General features: G+C 33.6%; 2 protein-coding genes across 2 annotated transcripts; one reads left to right on the top strand and one right to left on the bottom strand.

Moving 5' to 3' along the window:
• Positions 1–3,478: 3,478 nt before the first annotated feature.
• On the top strand, positions 3,479–5,930 carry LOC102599533 (cytochrome P450 86A8-like). The gene has a single exon (XM_006339525.2). The coding sequence runs from the start codon at positions 3,839–3,841 to the stop codon at positions 5,444–5,446; it is 1,608 nt and encodes a 535-aa protein (XP_006339587.1). The 5' UTR covers positions 3,479–3,838; the 3' UTR covers positions 5,447–5,930.
• Positions 5,931–6,562: 632 nt separating this feature from the next.
• On the bottom strand, positions 6,563–12,967 carry LOC102599205 (ascorbate transporter, chloroplastic). Its single transcript, XM_006339524.2, has 11 exons — positions 12,714–12,967; positions 10,602–11,188; positions 10,031–10,138; positions 9,581–9,736; positions 9,051–9,266; positions 8,391–8,600; positions 7,665–7,802; positions 7,441–7,542; positions 7,289–7,354; positions 7,070–7,154; positions 6,563–6,978 (listed from the first exon to the last, which is right to left on the bottom strand). Exons 1-11 carry the CDS (start codon positions 12,766–12,768, stop codon positions 6,881–6,883), a joined length of 1,821 nt encoding a protein of 606 aa, XP_006339586.1. The 5' UTR covers positions 12,769–12,967; the 3' UTR covers positions 6,563–6,880.
• Between the last annotated feature and the right edge of the window lie 4,482 nt (positions 12,968–17,449).

Raw genomic sequence — 17,449 nt, 5'->3', positions numbered from 1 at the left:
GAGTCTAAGGTAGTCCATTACTTTGCAGCCATTGACTTCAATATTGTTAAAATACCTGCATTTGAGACCTATATATGTGGGAGACATTTTTAAGATGGATGTCTCATTGTCATAACCCTTGGAATAGTTGAATCCTAGTGCTACCTTCTCTAATTGGATTTGTTTCTTGATAAAGTTTCTTGATTTTTAGAGGAACAGTAGCTACAGTGTCAAACCAGCAGATTTGACTGAATTTGGACGGATTAAAATGAGTTGAGCTACTAAATAAACGGGCAATTAACCTGTCCAAAGGTGACTTGCTCTATGATGAAGTCACGCTTGTGTATTTGGGGTTTTTTCCTTGGTTAAATTGGTTAATAAATATGTTCTTTCTTGATACATAAAAGGTGGGAATGACCTGGAAGACCCTTATACTTGGCTCCGTTTGTCACCTAAACCCTTCTACTCACAACTTTGCCAACTAAACACTTAAAATTATTAGAACACACTATTTTAAACCCCTTTGACTGTTGACTAAGCTTATGTGGTGTTTTTTTGCTGAATCAGATCAAGAGAGTGGTTACACGCATTTAAAAGCAAGTGAAGACAACTATTTAATTTTGTTTTTTAAAAAGAATTAAATTTTTTTAAAAAAAAAACCCTTTCCCAATATGTTGTACGTTTCTTCTTCTTCCTCAAAATTTCACCCAACCCCCATCATCACCACACACACATCTTCAATCTCTTCCAATATTCTTACCCACAATTCTTCATCTTTCTCTTCTCATATGCTACCTATCATTTGAGAGTTCTATAATGATTGAGAAAAAGATATTTATTTAGATTTGGATAAAAGAGAGAAGGGGGGGGGGGGGGGGGCTTCTAAATTGTGAAATAGATGCGGATTTTAGATGGGTTTTTGAAAGACATGTTTGAGATTCTTTCTAAATGTAAGACAATTTTATTGAGAGCATTTTTGATGAGTTTTCTATAATGACTCATTTTTTGTCTCCTTTTCTTCTTTCTCTCATCCTCCATTTGAGTCACTTTATTTCTCATCACCATTAAAATAGCAAAATTTATAATAAAAACATAACAAAGCTTTGTTTATTTCTAATTCCTCCTCAACGTAAAAAATTCACTAGGAAAGAAAAAATTGAATGATTAGTAGCAAAATAGATGGAAAATATGGGAAGAGAAGAAAAAATGGAAAGAAATCAAGAAAGAAAGGATTTTGGAGATAATTAGTTTGAGATTTCTTTTTAAAAAACATTATTTGTAATAAAAAAATGATGTGGCAATATATTTCTGATGTGGATAGTGAGGTGTTATCCACATCAGCGCGATTGGGAGACACACATGATCAGAGGGGTTTAAAATACTATGTTTTAATAACTTTAAGTGTTCAATTGACAAAATCGTGAGTAGAAAGGTCCAGGTGACAAACGGAGCCAAGCACAAGGATCTCCCATGTCATTCCGCCTACATAAAATGATCAAACTAATATTTTGCGTACTATTATTTATATCAACTAAATAAGACTTAAATGTCAAATATCAATATCATGTCATTGTAACATACATGAAATTTCCAGACAAATATTGCTATTATAATGAGGTTTGAATTGTATTACTTGATCTCTTAGGATTTTTTGTCAATAAAATTTAGCTTTATCACCTAAATTATTAGTAGGAGACAGTTGCACCAATCTCAGAAAGAGAAAAAAAAACAAGGAACTTGGTGAATGACTTAACCAAATCAAGAAGATTATTTGCTAATCCATCATATAATTAGAAGTTTCCTTTAGTTTGTTATTTTTCTCAATAGAAAAATAAACATTTCTAAGTGAAGTACTGAAAATACTTTTGAACTTAATGTAAATTATTAATTCGTCTTTAAATTATTAATAGTCTTAAAAATACACCTTTACTTGACTAATTAAACTTAGATACACCCTCAACATGCAACATGACATAGCAAGTGATCTCAAACTCTTGTAAGAGCATGTGATTTCTTAAATAAAAAATTGAGAGAAGTGTCAAAAACACCTCTAAACTTGATGAGAATTTAGGGGTATATTTCACTCATGTTGCAAGATCGTGGAGGTTTATTTGCGTTTAGTAATTAGTCAAGTAAAGGCCGTATTTTTAAAATTATCAACAGTTTGAAGATGAAACTAATAAATCATACTAAATTTAGGAATGTTTTCAATACTTCTCTCGACATTTTTTCATTTTCTACTCCAATAAAAAGAATAAAAAAATGAGGTAATTAAGATAAGAAATTGTGAGTTGAGTTCAATGAAATAACATTTGATGCCTGGAGAATCTATCTACACTTTGCATTTGCATGAAGAAAGGCTCCATTTCCCAATCAATTGGCTAAGGTTTTGTTCTGCTCAAAAAACCCTCTGAACCTTTGACTTTTCTTTTTTTAATTTCCCACAACCAGAAAACCATGACAGTCCTTATATATATATATGGTAATTGACTTTTGCTCTTTTATGTCAATTCTTCCATTCATGATTGTTAAAGTCAACTCTTGTTTCATTTATCACTTTTACATATCCACTTTATATTTTGTACGTTTCTTAAGAAACAATAACTAATAGTATAAATATTTCATCACAATATTTATTATATTAATTGATGTATAGTCTTAAGTCTTAAAAAAATTGAGGAATAATTAAGTAATTAATGCCGAGGGTAAAATAAAAAAAAAAATTACTATATTTTATTGATACGTTAAAAGTGATAAATAAAAATAAAATCTATTTTTAGAAATAATGAACAAGTAAAAGCGAACATAAGGATTGATAAATTTTACTACATTAGGTTCATATCATCCATCCTTTCAAATGATAGACGGTTTTTATAACAACATTTCTTTATAACAATCAAATTTTCTTTAAAACAATCATTACTATTACATTACATCAGGGGCAAAGCTAAATGGGAGTTTGGACGAACCCAGTAACTTTTCCGTAGATCTGATATTTATATTAGAAAATTAATTAAATATATATATTAACTTGTGAACAAAATAGATTGACGGCTCATTGGTGAGGAATAGACCGTGTGGAAATTCTTTCCATGCTGGAGTTATGGATTCAAACTCCCTTAAAAGGAAGAATGCTTTGCAATATTTTTTATCTTTTGTCCTAAAATTCAGAACCTCGAAACTCCTAATTCCGACTCCACCGCTGCATTACATTATATATTCTCTACAACAACATTTCGCTTTTCGCTATACCAATCAAAGTATCAAAATTCAGACAAATAACGTCATTATAAAGAAAGATATTATATTTGTAATGGTAAAAATGGTTTTTTTTTTTTAAAGTTAGATGAGTGTCACGTAACGTGAGGTACTTGACTATAAATTTGTTGTTGGCAAGTCGTTCACCCAACACTTAACTATTTTACATGATCACACTCTCATGTTCCATTTATAGTTTAACTAGTTTTCCATAAGTAATATAAAATTTTCACCCCTAAAATCTCCATAACTAAAACTATGGGAATCTACATTGTTTTGGTTTTTTTAAATTTTTCTCTTTCTCCAAACTTGCTCAACTAATTTCATTCAATGCTTCAATTTAAAGTCCACCTCTTTTCTCTGCACAAATTAGTTGGGAAGAAAGCTTTTCTATAGTGGTATTTCACTTATTGTCCTTTTGCTATGCATTTATTGTATCAAAAAAAAATTAGATGGTGAAATTCAAGAAACAGTCTGTCACTTAGTTATTGCTACTCAATTCTACTTCAACTACTATAATTAATTCTCTTTTCCTATAAATTCTCTTCATTTTATATCTTTTTTCTACTACTCCATACAATTTTTTTTATATAATAATCATATGGATATTGCTATAGCTTTGTTCTTGTTTAGTTCCATAACATGTTATCTGCTATGGTTCACTTTCATATCAAGATCTTTAAAGGGTCCACGTGTCTGGCCCTTATTGGGTAGTTTACCGGGTTTGATCGAAAACTCGGAACGTATGCATGACTGGATAGTAGACAATCTCCGTGCGTGTGGTGGCACGTACCAGACATGCATATGTGCAATACCGTTTTTGGCTAGGAAACAAGGGCTCGTGACGGTCACGTGCGACCCGAAGAACTTGGAGCATATATTGAAGACCCGATTCGAGAATTACCCGAAAGGTCCGACTTGGCAAGCTGTTTTTCATGAGCTGCTTGGACAAGGGATTTTTAATTCTGATGGTGACACGTGGCTTTTTCAAAGGAAGACGGCTGCGCTCGAGTTTACTACTCGAACGTTACGCCAAGCTATGGCCCGATGGGTTAATCGGGCCATACAGCTTAGGTTTTGTCCGATTCTTAAAACGGCTCAGGTTGAAGGGAAGCCGGTTGATTTGCAAGATCTATTGCTTCGGCTTACTTTTGATAATATTTGCGGCTTGGCTTTTGGTAAGGACCCGCAGACGTTGGCTCCCGGCTTACCCGATAATACGTTTTCATCGGCTTTTGATCGAGCCACGGAGGCGTCGCTGCAGCGGTTTATACTGCCAGAAGTTGTGTGGAAGCTGAAGAAATGGCTTGGGCTTGGAATGGAAGTCAGCTTGAGCCGAAGCCTTGTACAGCTGGACAAATACATGTCTGACATCATCAATACACGTAAGCTTGAGTTGATGAGTCAGCAAAAAGATGGAAATCCACATGATGACTTGTTATCAAGGTTTATGAAGAAAAAGGAATCATACACGGACAAGTTCTTGCAACACGTGGCACTTAATTTCATCCTAGCTGGACGTGACACGTCATCGGTCGCGTTGAGTTGGTTTTTCTGGTTGGTCATTCAAAATCCAGTTGTTGAACAAAAAATCTTACAAGAAATATCCACGGTCTTGGTTGAGACACGTGGCAGTGACACGTCATCATGGCTCGAGGAGCCGTTAGCGTTCGAGGAGGTTGATCGGCTAACCTACTTGAAAGCTGCATTGTCGGAAACTCTCCGGCTCTATCCGTCGGTGCCGGAGGACTCGAAGCACGTGGTGGTCGATGACGTGTTGCCTGACGGGACATTTGTACCGGCTGGTTCGTCAGTAACATATTCAATATATTCAGCCGGAAGAATGAAGAGTACATGGGGAGAAGATTGTTTAGAATTCAAACCCGAAAGATGGTTAACCCTAGACGGTAAAAAGTTTGTTATGCATGAACAATATAAGTTTGTGGCATTTAATGCTGGTCCAAGGATATGTCTTGGGAAAGACTTGGCATACTTGCAAATGAAGTCGGTGGCAGCAGCAGTATTGCTCCGCCACCGACTCACAGTGGCTCCAGGCCATAAGGTGGAGCAAAAAATGTCGTTGACACTTTTTATGAAAGACGGACTTAAAGTAGATCTTCATCCAAGAGACCTCACACCATTCGTGAATAGTGTAAAAGAGGTGCAATTAATCCAAATATTGAATGGGGACAAAGATGAATGTTCATAATTATGGAGAGAGAGGGGTAGGGGTGGGGTGGTTGAGGTGGATTAAAGATGGTGTTGGAAAATATTGATTGCAAGCTAAGTATAGTTGAATTGGTTGAGGTTATTATGGTGGTTGAATTCTCACATGAATGCTCTTTGGCATGGTATTGGTATCCATGATATTAAGGTACAACATCACATTCATTGTGGGAGAAACTTTTTTTGTTTTTAATTATTTGTGGGTGTTGGATGGAACAGCTGGAAATGATTTTGAGGTTGAAGAGGAGGGACATTTCTCAATAATTTTTTATTTTATTTTTACTAGTAATAAGTTGTACAAGTACTAGCTAGAACTTTCTTTTTTTGCTTTATAATTATTCTAGTATCCTAAAAGCTGACCCCCTGTATTTGTTCATTTTACTTTGGTTGGTTGTTTACCTTCAATTCTTTGTATTTTCTACTTTTTTGGTATGTGAATTCTTTTGTATCTTGTTAAGATTTTTGAATTATGGTGTTTCTTTTTTCTATTTGGAAGATCGTACTGAATTGCTTAATTCAATTTTCTTTTTCTTTGTCAAAATTTTATGACATATGCTACCAGAATTTGAAGGTAAAATTCGTTCAAATAGCAAGTCCCATGTTACATGGAATTGACACTCCAGAAGGATGCAAAATTTTAATTTGAGGGGCGATAAAATTACAGTTTACTAAGTTACTCTTATTCAGTAAAGGTAAATTGTTTTTTTTTTCCTCTTAAATATTACTATGTATACTTCTTTAATGTTAAGGATATAATTACAAACAAATTTATCAATTTTTTTGGAGATAAAGCAATAGTTAAAATGGGATGGATGGAGTATATCACAATCTCATAGTGAAGTCTACAATCTCTCTTAGTGTTTTTCCTAATAAATTCAACTCTATTTCTTTCCAGGAACTAGCAAAATCCCTTTCCTTGTGTGCACGTAAGTGAAAAAATAAATTAATAACTGTGTGCACATAAGTGGAAGTAATGCAAAGTCTTAATTTGAAAATGGTATACTATCCTATCTCAAGTTTCATAAATTTGTTTAGTGTTCACAATCAGCATCCTGAGACGTATTAAAGATGGACGATGAAACCATAATAACGCGATGTCTAGCGAACAGTATCGAGGTTGAAGGAAATTACTCTGGCTAAAGAAATGTCCAGGCGTCTACGGAAAATTCATGCCAGTAAACATACTAACATTTACAGGGTCAAATTACCCAGATAGCTATTAACGAAGCATGGTCCAAAGTTTTATGCTAGTAGAGAGCACCTTTAAGGAGAAACTTCCCATAGGCAACTCTGAAAATTGTTTGCATGGATCCTTTTCTAGGTATAAACCTGGGGGCATTAACATCTTCTTCTCTTAACTATATTTTATACTTGTTTGCACTTTCTCTGGGCTTCCTTTGGGCAACAAGGATTATCTCTACTCGAGGATTCTCTCTCCCGTTGAGAAGAAATTCCAGACTAATGTGCCTATGATGTATAATACAACAGCCACCTTAAATACATCATCCCAAGACCCTGCACAAGGAAAATAGAGGAATACCATTGTATATATTAACTCAAAGCCGACGTTCTCATTCACAACCACCAAGCTGATAAGAAAATATACCTTTTTGTAGTATGTATCCGGTTGCAGCTGTACCGAAGACACCAGCTAGTACACCAGCAGTATTAGATAATCCCAACAACACTCCCTGCGGGAGGGGAAGTATACAAAAGTTTCAAACATCTAAATTTAAAAAACAAGCTATGAAATGTCTTGTTTGTATAAGAAGTTAAAAAGCTTTTCTTTTTCATTTTGCCATGTATAACAAGTAGAAGTACTTACAGCATAACGTGGTCCAATGTCTTGGTGATTAGAGTAGAGGCCAGATTGAGAGAAGGCATCCGATCCCTGCAAACAGATCAAATTATTATTTAAATCAACAGACTTGCAAGAATCTCCCAAAAGTATGTCATTTCATTATCCATGGCACCGACCTGACTGCATGCCATGCACAGCACTGCGAACGCAGGAGTTTTCACATGGCTTAATTGCGTAAGGAAAAAAGCAGGGCCCAGAAAACCAATCGATTGCATAATCTGCAAATTTATTTAGGATGAGTTATCTAATTAGAACAAAATAAACACAAATAATCCCTCATCATTAGATGGTTAAACTAAAATGCTATACACTATATACGGAAGTTCTATCAAGTGCTTGCCTTACGAACTGATGTTATGGAGAATCCTTTGCTCACAAGTGTATCGGCAATCCAACCACCTAAATTTGCAAATATGGCCATGGTCAGCCATGGCAATACACAGAATAGTCCAGATTCGGTGAGGTTGAACTTCAAAACCTGAAGAAATAAGAGGATTGGAAAGTAAGACCTTAAATAGCTTGTACAGTGAGATTTATTCTAAATATGGTACCATCTTCTAAAAAATTGATGAGCATGGAGTCACTTCGGATAATTTAACCTGAAATCTCAAAAATTCAACCCACAGAATACAGAGACATGACAAGAGCCACTAGATCTAGTAACGTAAGCACTTCTAAAGGTATGCAAAAACAAACCAATATCCAAATTTAAGTTGTAGAATGAGTAACTGCAATTTTCACAAGATTTTTACTTCAGATTCAGCATCATAATAACAAATTCTAGAGTCTCAACGATTCTGAAGATCTAACAGGTTCATGAATGAAAGCAAGACATATATTTCATGATGCCATGCCAAATATTGATATTACAACGCCAGAAAATGGACTTGAACAAAGAAAGTAAAGCAGAATGGATTAGCCTCCAGAAAACAATGCATGAATCTACTAATATCCCCACTTGGACCAAGACAAAGTTTAAAGTTTTGTTTATTATTTCATTCTCCATTTTCCATGGTGATGAATATGCCAGGAGAAGAAATTATTCCAAGAAGGATGTATCAGATACCTGACTATAGTATGTAGGCATCCATGTCAGTAGAATAAATGTTCCCCAGTTATGACAGAAATGGGAGATAATGAGGGCCCAGACAGGTGCCTTTGATAAAATTAGTTTCCATGGGATGTTAGTGACTGGTTCCTTAGAGACACTTCCATCCATGATTAGCCTCTTTTCCTGCTCACTAAGCCCTGGATCATCTTTCGGAGTGCTATATGCCTGGAAAGCAAAATAGTCAATGTATAATAAAATGAGTTAGTCTGGTAGGACTCAGATATGATGGCACAGGAAAAATAAACCAGACAGAACTGGACTTCAAGAGGTCACCCTGTTCACAAGAACCAACAATTACTGTAGCTAAAACTATATCACGGGGTGATGTTTCAACCATGAAAAATCATGGAAAGAAAATAACGACCAGACATTTTTGAGCCATTGACATGAAACTTATGCACCTAAGTTTTAGGTCTAAGCAATGATCTTAGAAGCTGAAAACTAATAACTCTGTTGCATTTTTAGGACCTCATAACTAGCAGCACAAAGGTTCATTTTATCTTAAGCCAATTTGATGAAAGCAGTGAAAGGGGGGAAATAAAGAGAAGTCATGAAAATTTTGGAAGACTAAAAAAATAACAGAAGTCGAAATACAGAAAAAGCAGACAAATTCACCTTGGTCAGCCAGAGTGCAAACCAGATGCTTCCAAGGGAACCAAAGGAATAAAATACAGATGGCCATCCGAACTTTTGGATCAACATAGGAGAGAAAGCTAACCCTGTAACAGAACCAAGATACATTCCACTATATACTAGAGCAAGAGATCTGCTTCTTTCTGAGACAGGAATCCATTTTGAGAGCATATTATTCATGGCAGGCATTGCGACACCCTGACAAGAACTTACATAGTCAGAACAAAAACTATGCATGTGATAACTGATTCAACTCCTCAACTACAGTACTGGTACAAAAGAATCAGAGTGTGCGGTGAGGCCCCACAATTTATCCATAAGTTTATGAGATGTATCTTCTCAAATCTACTATGTTTAGTATAGCTAAACATGAAGCAATTGGTTTGTCTTTCAATGTCCATAACCAGAATAGCTTCAGGCTACTCACAAAATGAAGACAACTTACAATGTTTGGAAAATCAGCTGTGTCTGAGATTTTGGAAGAAACAGGGAAAAAGCATATAGAGACTAACCTCCCCAATACCCATTAAGGCACGCACAACAAGTAAGAACGGAAGTCCAAGTCTGGCAGCAAAAGGAGTTAAAACAGTTGCAATCGACCACCAGATAACTCCGAAGCCAAGCACTACCTTCCCACCAAGTTTATCTGCCCATATTCCTCCAACAATCTGCATATAGAACATGTAAAACGAAAGTAAGATTATGGTTTGTCAAGCACATGAGAATAGCATACCAGAAATTAAATTCATTCTCCTACGTGTTTGTCCCTATTCAATGGCTACATAGAGTAGAGTTATAAGGTTAGCTTAGAACTTAATGATAGATAAAACCTTAGGTTGAGACATGGGCAGAATACATGAAAATCACATCCATCATGCAATAGATTGATCAAATACTAGTACTGAAACAGGAAAGAGTTCATGCACTAGAAGAGACCAAGACAAAGTTAAAATGAAGAAAACCTGAGTGAGAAGATAGCCCCAGAAGAAGGAAGACTGGATGAGACCAACCGTAGCACTGTTCCAGTTAAATTCCTTTGACATCGGAAGAATTGCAATACTCATGTTTACCTAAAAGCAAAATTGAAACCCGAATTAGGACAGTATTAAATGGTCACACATTGTCTTGTATCAAATAATATCAAACAAATGAATAGATAAAGTATGGAAGGAGGAAACTCATTTTTATTCAGCTAATTTTAAGAACTTAAAGAGCTTTAGCGACTTAATCAATAATAAAAAACTTGAAGGCAGGGTATCTAGAACCTCACAATCATGTTTAAGGAACAAATTTTGATGGTGATCATTGAAAATATAGGATGTGCAATAGTTAATATAGTGGCCATGAATTTTTGCATGTGTTAAGCTACTGAATCGGTTATGCTTAGATGTCTTAATTTATTTTTATTTGAAAAAGGTAAGTAAACTACATTCAAACATCCCAAATAGGCATTATAATATCCAATCTTAGGAGGGGCCATACGATCAGAATGGAAAGCAAAGTATCAAAGTAAAAGTTGGATGAATTACTCACACGATCCATGTTGCATAACAAAAATGCAGCAAAACACAGCAGTACAACAATCCATCTTCTTGGAAATTGCTCCCACCAAGGTTTTGCTTGCTCAACCCCTTCCACCAAAATGGTTTCACTTGCCCCTTCCGATGACATAAGAGACCCCAATGCTCCAGTTATGTCATATCCATCAGATTTGAAGTCGGCTTGGGCTCTATTTACTGCAGCATGTTTTGTCTGCTGCTTTTGTCCATCAATGAAACCAAGCTTATCCAGCTTCCTTGGTTGAATCCAACTGTTACCTGAGTCGGTAGAGGAAAGATAGCATTCCCATCTTTTGGTTCTTCGCTTAGGATTGATGACATGAGACTTTCCACTAAACCGGTTAGGTTGAACGACTTCAACATAAAATGGTGATATCGATCCAAAAGATTTACCATCCAAAGGTCCAACATATTGGGGATGTGAGCTATATATGCAACCCGAGTGCAATAAGCCACTCCTTGAGCGACACCGCTCATTGTACAACATATTCCTCTGAACATACTTCAAAGCAACAAACCCCAATCGCTCTCCATGGTGATGTACTGTATACTGCTCTCTGCCTGTTGACATAATTCATTGATTTATTAGCTAAGGCACCACAAAGATGCAAGATACTAAGAACTGAATAGATCAAGTAGATGACAAAATCAGGAAAAAGCTTGAGTGAAGTGTAAAATTTAGTTTTTGCAGCCACAAGGGCTGCCTAACATTCTGATCTTTACATTTCATTTCACTTCACTATTCAGAGTAATCCCCAGAAACTACAAGTGAAGTGAAAAAGAACAAGTTAGAAGACTCTGCCCTTTACTTTTCAAAACAACAACAACAACAACAACAACAACCCAGTGAAATCCCACTAGGTGGGGTCTGGGGAGGGTAAGTAGTACGCAGACCTTGCCACTACCTCGTGGAGGTAGAGAGGCTGTTTCCAAGAGACCCTCAGCTCAAGAATATCAAATCTAAGTGACAGGAGAGATATATGCAACATAACAGCCAATACAAAAACTACTTTTCAAAAACTACTCGCTTTATCCCGAGGGCAACTTATTGCAGCATTTTCCATGACCAACAGGAATCACAAGATTCCCTGAATTCGTAGTATTCACATATCCATATAATTGAGTCAAATCATGAGTTAATTTGCACATGTTCATTAATTGATCCCAATTTTGGAGTCAACATTCCCTTAGCTTTGTAATGTATACGAACTATTTATCAAATCATCCAGTACTTTACACAAGTTTGTGCTAAAGGATGGTCCTTTAGAAAGTGTGCAAGAGATTTTTAGAAGCTAAGGGATCAGAGAGGTTACACTGTGAATGTTATCTTGATAGAATAGGTCTTTTCTGTTTAGTCTCAGTACAAAGTACCAAAATGATTCTACAATGATTTTTAATGAGTGAAAGAAACAAATGGTCATTGTTACCCATGGTCCAGCCGTAACCAATTTAAGGGGCTGTTTGGCCATGCAATTTGAACTTCACAGAAACCTCTGCTAAATCAATGATTTCGAATTCATATCCAAACACCTACTAAACTTTGTCTTAGTTAAAACAGTTTTATAGAATCAACCTAGATATAGTCGCTTAATTGAATTCCACATCCAATGTATTCTTGATCTAAATTACACACCTAATGGTAAAATCTCTGCCACACAAAATCTACAATTATCCAATTGCCTGCAAAAGATTCCTTTAGATACCTACAGGTTAAACCAAGCATTGAGGCAACCAAGTACTCCAGCACACAAAAAAACATACAGAAATCCAAGTAGCCAGCACAAAATCATGAATCTCGAGTCCTTTATGCAACCTTTTTTTTTTACCCCTGGTGACTCGAACTCGAATTTCCACCAAAATTAATTATTCCTAATCACAAAAAACTACATTCAAAAATTCAACAAACATGCAATCAATCAGCCACATGCATCCGCCATCCAATACTTCTTCACTAATTCTCAAAATGAACACTTGTCGTATTGAAATTCACAACTTCCGTAAACTAAACTAATCAGCTAATTGTTAAACAGCTAAGCAGAAACACTTAAAGTAAGCATCCAAAGTTCAAAGCCGACAAATTACTTACCTGAACCGATGAAACCACCGAAATTCCGGTTAGAAACAACGGCGCCGATAGCCATTGTCTCCGGCGACTACGTTTTCCGGCAGCTACCAATACTCTCAGCTTCACACGAACAAAATTCGTTCTCCCTCAGATTCAAGCAAAAAATTCCAAAATTCTCTCTCTAAAAACTGGGCAGAGAAAGAAGATAACAAGAGGAGTGATGTTCTTCATCCAAATTTCACTACAAAATTACTACTTATATTTTTCTGTTTTTATTTTTTTTTCTTCTTAAAAGCGGGAAAAGTAAAAATCTCAGTGGGCGTCGATACAACCCAAAGCAAACAGAGGGCTGAGAATATGACACGTGGCGTTTCATCCACTGCGAAGTAGTTAAAATCTCGGGAATACCCCTTGTATGTTTCGAAGTCGATGAAAACAAGGTGAGACGTCAAAGGGTATTTTAGGGTATTCAAATGAAAGCTGCGTGCTATGGCTTTTTACTGAAAAGCCCTTCATAGTTGAGTCTCATTAAAAGGAATAAATTGATGTGAGATGGACAACGTAGGTCATTTTTTACACACAAAAAATCAAAGTTGTTTGAACATAAAAAGAAATATTTAAAAATTAAAGTTATGTTTGAAATTATATTTAATTTTTTTAAAAAAATAATTGGTAGTGGAAAAAAATCACTTTAAAAAATTAAAATTAAATTTATTTCCAAACGGGGTCTCGAATCTTATCTTTTTCTTAGTCACTTTGTTTTTTTATATATTAAAAAGGTATGCCTGCTAAAAATATGAAAACGTGAATATAAGTTGACTATTTTTACTTGATTATAGATACTAGAAATTTTATGAAGTGAATGATTATTTCAAATCTAAATTAAAGTTAGTTGTTGGTTTAATTATAAAATATTAATGATATTTATTTAATAAAAGAGTAAAGTTTTATCGATTAAAATTATATTTTGTTGAATTAAATAAAAAGAACTATTAAATTTGTTCACTCTTTACTAAAGACAAAATTGATTTATGAATTTATAATTTAATTGTGAAAGTTAAGTACGTGATATCATTAACAACAATAATTTTTTATATATTTTTCTCTATATAGAAGAGACAGTTTTTAACATTTCAACAAAACTGCTTGTTTGTCATTAAATTTTAAAATAAGGGCATTTTGGTCATTTCCCTAGCAAGCTGATATGCATTTAGATACGTGTCTTACATTTTTTGCTGTTGATTAAACACGTAGTGGTCATCTGTCTCTATCTCTTTTTCTCTGTTTACTTGAAAAAAAAAAAAAAAAAAGAAGTGACGTAAGGGAAAACCCAAATGCGAAACCATGTTGTAGAGCAATAGAAGAGGGTTTCAATGAACAACTAAGAGTGGAATCTGAATTTTGAATCAGTTTAAGGGAGCTTATTAAGGTAACCCAATTTACTTCGTTGTGTTTGTGAAGTTCAATTTTCCAAACCGACTAGGCTGAATCCTTTTTTTAACCCAATTTGCTGCTGAATAAATTTGAAGTTGAATTCACGTTTTCCATTTAAGCAGGAGGTACCATTTTGGATTTGTTTTAGGTGAATTATTGGGGATTAGAGTTTATTGAACTGAGAATAAAGCTATTCCAGGAAGATATTTGTATTTTGATGGAAATGAATCACTTCGCAGAATTCCATAAAAAAGTTCATGGATGAATTCCGCGGCTAAGGAATCAGAGAATCAGAGAGTACCTCCTACCTGAAGCCTAATAACAGAGAATTTGGAATAAGCAGTGCCTGTTGACTCCTGCCTGCAAATGTTGTCTGCCTACTTCTATAGCAGAACTGTAAGGACTGTAATGTCTCCAATTTTGGGGGTTTATTTCTCATTTTCTAGTTGGGATTTGCTTGTATTTGATGCTTCAGCTCATACAGTATAGCCTATTAATTTATCCCAGCCTCAAACATTCATGCGATAATATCTTAGATGGTCACTTAACTTCTAATAAAAAAAAATAAAAAATCACTTCGCTGTGTTAAAATTTTGATTTTGAATATAGGGTTTGCGGTATGGATTTAAACCGTCCCCACCGGGAACATAATCTAACTAATCACCTCTGTTTGCGGTATAGACAAAAACCGTCCCCACCGGAAACATAATCACCTCTGTTTGCAAAGACAAGTATGTCATTATTTACTCACAAATTAAAGTTCGTCATAATAAAATAAATATTGGGCCCGTGACACTTAAATTTGACCATACAGGTAAACATTCAAACTTTAAATAATACACATCTAGACATCTCAAGTTTTCTTCATTGTGTTAGTTGAACACTTTTAACTCACAAATGATCATTTAAACACCTTCAAATTTTATGTGTCACGTCAGCGTCGAATGTCCATCCGATAAAGCGAGAATGAGTTGAAGTGTTAAGTGACCAATTGAAACTAATTTTAAAAGATGGAATAATGGAGCACAAGTAAATGTGAACCGATGAGTACTTGGAATAAGACAAAGTGGGCTGTAAATTTGAAACGTCAAACAGAATTTGCAAATGAGATAATGAGCGACATCAGCTTAGGTGTTTAAACGTATTGAAGAAATCAAAAAAATTTAGCTGCCTAAATTTTGTAGTAAGAGTTACCCGACACCTCCAATAAAATAGTCGATATGCGTTTAAGTTGGCGGAATATTATTATTATCAATCAAAATCAGCAAGTTTTAAGATAATTTGATCATGAAACATCACACGGCACCATTTCAAAGTATATTTGCAAATTATCTCATGATTATACTTTCAAACTGAAAAATGAATATAAAGTTTTCTACAATTATAACCAACTATAAACCTATTAGTCACTAGCGAACTCCAACGTCTTTTACGTATGATAAATAATGAAATAGTCATCTTATATGTCAAAATTGAAGCATCTGTTATATTTTTTTGTATGTATAACATTAGTTAGTACTTGCAGATCGTTTAAGTAGACACCATACTGACGTCTGTTGTACATATTCTAGATATTTCTAATAGTAAATGATATTAACCATCTTTTGCAGAAGCCATGACTCTTGCGTCATTAATATTAATATTTTCAGAAGCATAATAAATGCATAGCTACTTCACTAAACAAATTTCGATAATATTAATTTGACTATTGGGCGCCGTGCTTGCCACGGGCCTTTTCCATCTAGTAATAGGATAGCCAACACTACTAATATATCATAATAGGACCCTCTCTCTTGTTTTTTTTTGGCAACCCTATTGCTTTCTGTAGGCTTCCAATTATCGTAGTTATTTTTAAGCACCTAAAAGTTTTCTACATTTTCAATTTAAATTTTCTTTAATACTATAAATTACAATAATTAATAATTAATAATTTAATATATTTTTTAAAATTAAAAATTACAATCATTAAAAAGTTAAATTATTTAAAATATATATATATAATAAAATAGGTTGACTCTTAGAATTCTAGCAGGATCACATCTATTGGGAAAGAGAAAATAACATATATCATTTTAAAATTACCAAAAATGTATTATAAATTATAATAATTAATAACTTAAAATATCTTAAACACATTTAAAAAGGGTTAATTTTGTAATTTTATCCATATCACATAAATTAGGACAAAGTGATCAGTAATATATGTTTTTTTAAAATTACATAAAAATATTATAAATCACAATAATTAATAACTTAAAATATATTTTTTTAAATATGAAAAATTGGATGACTCTCCAAATTTCATTTGTGTCACATAAATTGAGACAACAAAAATAACATATATTGGGTCCATTTTAATTTATTTGTCTTATTTTTAAAGTTTTTTTATATATTTAAAAATTGCGTAAAAATAATATAAATCATGATAATTGACAACATAAAATATTTATTTAAGAAAAACATATAAAAAATTCGAATGTTTCTTGAAATTAATCTATCGTTAAAAATTGCGTAAAAATGATATAAATCATGTACAACATAAAATATTTATTAAAAAAACATAAAAATTTCTATTGATTCTTGAAATTAATCTATCGTTAAAAATTGCGTAAAAAATACTATAAATCATGATAATTGATACCTTAATTTTTTTATAAAAAACACATAAAAAATTTGACTGATTCTTAAAATTAATCTATCGGTAGTGTCACATAAAATGGGACAAGAGAAGTAATATGTAGTATTTAATTTGAAAACTATGTAAATAGTATTGTAAATCTTAACAATTAACAACATTTGATTCACTCTTGAAATCTTATCTATGCTACATAAATTGAGACAAGTGGAATAATATATATTATTTTAAAATTAGGTAAAAAATATTATAAATTACATTATTAACAGCTTAAAATATTTAAAAATCATATTAAATTTGGATAACTCACTATATTTTATTTGTGTCACATAAATTAAGATAAAAAATAATCGATATTGGGCCCGTGCTAGCACGGGCAATAGTGTCTAGTATTCTACTATATTATAAAAGAGAGTTTAGGGCCAACTATAATATATACTTGGACTTTTCCATTTGACATATATATAAAAAAAAATTCTACTATATTTTTTCTATTCTATTCTACTATATTATAAAAGAGAGTTTAGGGCCAACTATAATATACAATATTCAAGATTGGGACAAACTTGGACTTTTCCGTTTGACATATATATATATTTTTTTTCTACTATATTATAAAAGAGAGTTTAGACAACAAAAATAACATATATTGGGTCCATTTTAATTTATTTCTCTTATCTTTTTTGTT

Source organism: Solanum tuberosum, unplaced genomic scaffold (genome assembly GCF_000226075.1).
Source record: "Solanum tuberosum cultivar DM 1-3 516 R44 unplaced genomic scaffold, SolTub_3.0 scf00010, whole genome shotgun sequence".
Taxonomy (NCBI): domain Eukaryota; kingdom Viridiplantae; phylum Streptophyta; class Magnoliopsida; order Solanales; family Solanaceae; genus Solanum; species Solanum tuberosum.
This window is presented reverse-complemented; position numbering and strand designations above follow the sequence as displayed.